Genomic DNA, 4385 nt, shown 5'->3' on the forward strand with positions numbered 1-4385 from the left:
ACTCGTCTCCCATGTACTCGTTGTTTGCTTTCGCATGTCTTAAACAACATTGCACGATGCCACCCCTGATACATTTCTCTATGAAAAGCTGCATGTCGCATTGATCTTCCGCGAAAAGTTGCAATCGGATGCTACTGTAATACAACATGGCATTCCAGGTGAATCCCGGAAGACTCACGAAGTGCGCAGGATCGACTTTGTAATCACGAATAGCGGTTTGACGAAACGCTTGGAGCACGTCGAATAGGAGAAGCACGTCCAGCTTCAAGTATTGATCGTGGAAATCACCCAGCGAGCAGCATCGAAACTCGTTCCACATACGTTTGGCGTGCGCGTAGTCTTCTTCGGAACACACGGAGTCCTTCAAGGTTGAATTAAAAGCGTCTTTCGACGGAAGATCCGTCTCGTCGAACTTTTGGGGCCGTCGACGTATTCATATGGGTACACTCCTTTCCTTCGAATAGCGTCCAAGGACACATCTGGGAAATGATCTCTGGTAACTTCCGGCATGTCCAACATGGAGACGCATTTTTCGAGGCTAGCCTGGAGAAAGCGGTAAGAATCGATGAATCTAAGATCAATTCTTCTGTATTTTGGCTTCTTGCCAGCAGCGCACAACGTGCACTCATCGTCGCAGGGGATCATTTTGCTCATCTTACCATGATATCCCGGTGGAATATTCACCCACTTGCTGATAGTAATGTATTTCTCATCGGTCTCGGCAATCACACGGATGGATTTTTTGTCATAGCCCAGCTCTTTGATGAAATGGTGAAGATCATAATTGCTGAGCCCGTGGAAAAATACTGGTACAAACTTGGCAGTTTGAAGCTTCAAATTACATCTATGGCATAACGGACGGATGTACTGACCCGTTACGTGATTGTGGTGTGCCACTTTTATCACGCAATCATCAAATTTGGACTCACAATTTGGACAATGTGTTGCACAAACAAACCTCAATTCTTCGTCTTCGGTAAGATCATTCATGGGTTTAGTCCTGAACAAAACATCACCCCATTCCTCCACTTCCTTGACTAGAAATTCCAGGAAGCGTTTTCCAGCCTCGGGTCCTCGGTAAAGAATCGGTTCCTTGCTATCTTCGTCCGCTCCTGCCATCCAGTGCACGTAGTATGCGAAACTGCAAGGTATGTGCTCGTGGTAGGCAGTAGTTGATGATTTTGCAGGATCGGGGTCGCAGATCGCCATGGGCTTCAAGAATGCCTCGAAGTCCGCAACGATGACAACGGGGACCTCCAGCTGTGACTTGTACTTTCTGAAGAAATGAGAACCACCAGGGAACACGCACCTGGATGGTTGATGCTGTAGGCATTCTCTGAGGTGTTCCTGCAGCCTCTCCTTGGCGGTTCTTGAACCTAGGTTGTTGAAAAATGACATACATCGATAACAGATTTCGATTTTATGTTCATATTTTGTTATCTCGGTTCTGACCAGCTTCGAAAGATCACGGATGAGGCAATAATGGTGCTGTTTCACATTTTTTATCAACAGCATGTGCACTACATTCACCTCATCACCTACAATTTTGCTGATCCGAAGCGGAAAAATATTTACTTTTTTGTTGCTGATTGTATATCCATACACATTTACACCGATTGGAATCTCGTTCTTTTGTTGATATGCTTTTTCGAATTTTTCAATTTTTGTCAGCTGCACAGGAAATGGAACGTCTTCGAAATATTCATCCAATTCATTCTCGTACTGGCTGTAACTTCCAACGCGCGCAGAGTTTTTTGTTTTATGATGCAAATGGGCCAGGAGGCACCATTTGAAACACTGGTTGTCGTTGTATTCAATGTTAAGAACGGCTTTCTTGTTTTCGATCACCTGCGGGAGCTTCACGTAAGTCGATCCTGAAAGAGGCTTGTATTTGCTTATGTTGATGTTGATGATGTGTGTAGTGTTGCAAACACTCCAACCCGATCCTTTACCTTGAAACTCTTCCTGCTTCCGAACGATCTCATTCATTAACTTGTCGTAAAGTTCGCTTATCAACTCCCTATCACTTTCCAGCAGAAGTTGTTGCTTTGTTCTACTGGAGAACACGTGAGTTTGTTCCGACGAATGCTTCTGGAACAACGAATCCAAAACCATGTTGAATTTGAAGGGGCCCTTGTTGAGAGTGGAAACCAAAATCTTAACCACTTCTGCTTTCTTCTCCTCCAGGAAAATTTCGGCACTGCAGGGCAAATCTCTATTCTCGCTGCTGAGGCTGTAATTTGCCAACATATTCCTGAAGGCCGTTCTATTCATCTTAATGCATTCTGGGTCGCGTGCTTCAGCCGATTCTATGATCTTTGTTCTCTTTCCATAGCTCAACTGGTCATCGTTTGAAGACTGCTTTCGCTTTACCCCACTCTTCTGATTTTCTGTTGTTATCACTTTCCTGGATGTTGGGGAAGGTTTGGTGATGCTGGCGGGTTCTTTCGACGAACCAGGCCGTTGAATACATCTTTGTTTATGCCGACTTAGGTTGGACTTGGTTTGTGGGATATTACAGAAGGGGCAGGAAACTTGAGGTTGTTTCGTCTTCGGAACTGACGACGCAGTGGATGTGTCTTGTGGCTGCGACATTTTTCTGCAACAGAGAAAGCCAACTTTTCAAGGATATGCAATAGGCTATTATATACACATTGGGGCCATTGATTTGATTCAAATCTGTAAGTAAACAGTAAGACGCATCAAGATGCCGAACAATATCTTCGGCCACTCCAGAGGCGACACGGATACCGAGCCACCCGACAAGACAACACTGAAATTTTGAAACTCGACCAACGAGTGAAGAAACTTCGCAGCGACCTGCTGACTCTCCAGAACACTCTGTCCTCGAGCCTACAAGATGAGATCACAAGTCTGCAGAAAACATTAGTGGATCCGATCCTGAAGATCGAAGCGGAATTCAAATCACTGTTCGCCAAGTATGCTGATTTAGCATCCTTGGAAAGTTTGAGCGGCATTCAGGAAACAGTGAACAACCTGCGAGAGGAATTATCTAACCTACAAAAATCCAGAGACATTATTCAACTAAAAACTAAGTTTGAGGAACAGGAAACAAACATCCAAGCTAGCTTGAACGAACTTCAAAATGTTATTTCTAACATTAAGATCCAACTTGAAACCAACCCTGCACCCGAAGACATACTTCTAATCAATCGAGCAGTGGCCGATCTACGAAACGAACTCGGTAGTTTTCGGGATGAGATCCCGTCTCTGATATCCTTCGCAGAACTTGAAAACTCGGCGAAAAACATCAGGAAGAAACTTCAAACCGTCGAAGAAGCCATTGCCAACTTTCCTTCGTCCGAGGAACTGAAAATTATAGGAAAGTCTGTGGCCAACATCAAACTGCAACTCGAGACATACGAGGATTTCGGTAAAATCCAAGGCACCGTAAGCCACATCGAAGACACTTTGTCGACCATGAGAACTGATCTATCGACCGTGCAGGAAGCTTTGGAATTGAAATTGCCAGGCATAACGGAAACCCTGACCACAGTTCAACAGCAAATTGCCAAGCTGGAAAGCCTTAACACCGAAACCGAACTTTCACACTTCCATCACCTGATCGACGACATACAGAGCAAGTTGGAAACACTGCAGCAATCAACCCCCACACAGGACGACATGACGCGACTCCGGGATGCGCTGGGTACGGTAGCCGACGCCAGTGAGCTGGATGCCGTGAGAAAAGCTTTGACAGTGCTGCAGAATACAGTCGCCAACTTACCAACATCGCAGGAACTGAAAGCCGTGAAGAGGGCAGTGAATCGTTTGCTCAAATCCGAGGACGTGAAAAACATTCAGATTGAAATCATGCAAATTCGAGACACCATCGCTACGATGCCCACCAACCAGAACGTCAACGAGCTGCACACTCTGTTCGCAGAAATCAGAAATCAGGTTCACGACCTCGCGACACAAAACTCCAAACTGAGGCTCGTCGAAAGCTTACAGCAGATCATCGCAAGCGTGAAACTTCGAATGGACGACGTGGAGACTGGTCAAGAGTCTGCTTTGGCTGATTTTGCCGACAAGCTTCGCGAACTGAACGAACACTTCAAGCAACTTCGCGTGGAAATCAAGATCAAACCTTCTTACGACAGCATCGTCAACCTCTTCAGCGAACACCTGGAGCCCGTACAGAACAAACTGGACGACGTGCAGGAGAAACTGCGAGCCAACTTCGGCAGCCTGAACGTTAGCCTCGACAACTTAAAATCGACGGTCGTCCTAGAGATATTCAGCATCCCAAATCGAGAATTTCCGTCCCCTTTCAATCCACGAAGCAAACTCTACATGCTCACTCCTGTCAAAGCATACCATCAATTTTACCTCAGAGGAAAACTTCAGTTTGTCAAGGTAAC

General features: G+C 45.6%; 1 protein-coding gene across 1 annotated transcript; it reads right to left on the reverse strand.

Moving 5' to 3' along the window:
- Positions 1 to 363: 363 nt before the first annotated feature.
- Positions 364 to 2274, reverse strand: LOC145987019 (uncharacterized). The gene has a single exon (XM_083121481.1). The coding sequence runs from the start codon at positions 2272 to 2274 to the stop codon at positions 364 to 366; it is 1911 nt and encodes a 636-aa protein (XP_082977607.1).
- Positions 2275 to 4385: the final 2111 nt, after the last annotated feature.

Source organism: Lepisma saccharinum, chromosome 4, assembly GCF_977018435.1.
Source record: "Lepisma saccharinum chromosome 4, izLepSacc3.1, whole genome shotgun sequence".
Classification (NCBI taxonomy): domain Eukaryota; kingdom Metazoa; phylum Arthropoda; class Insecta; order Zygentoma; family Lepismatidae; genus Lepisma; species Lepisma saccharinum.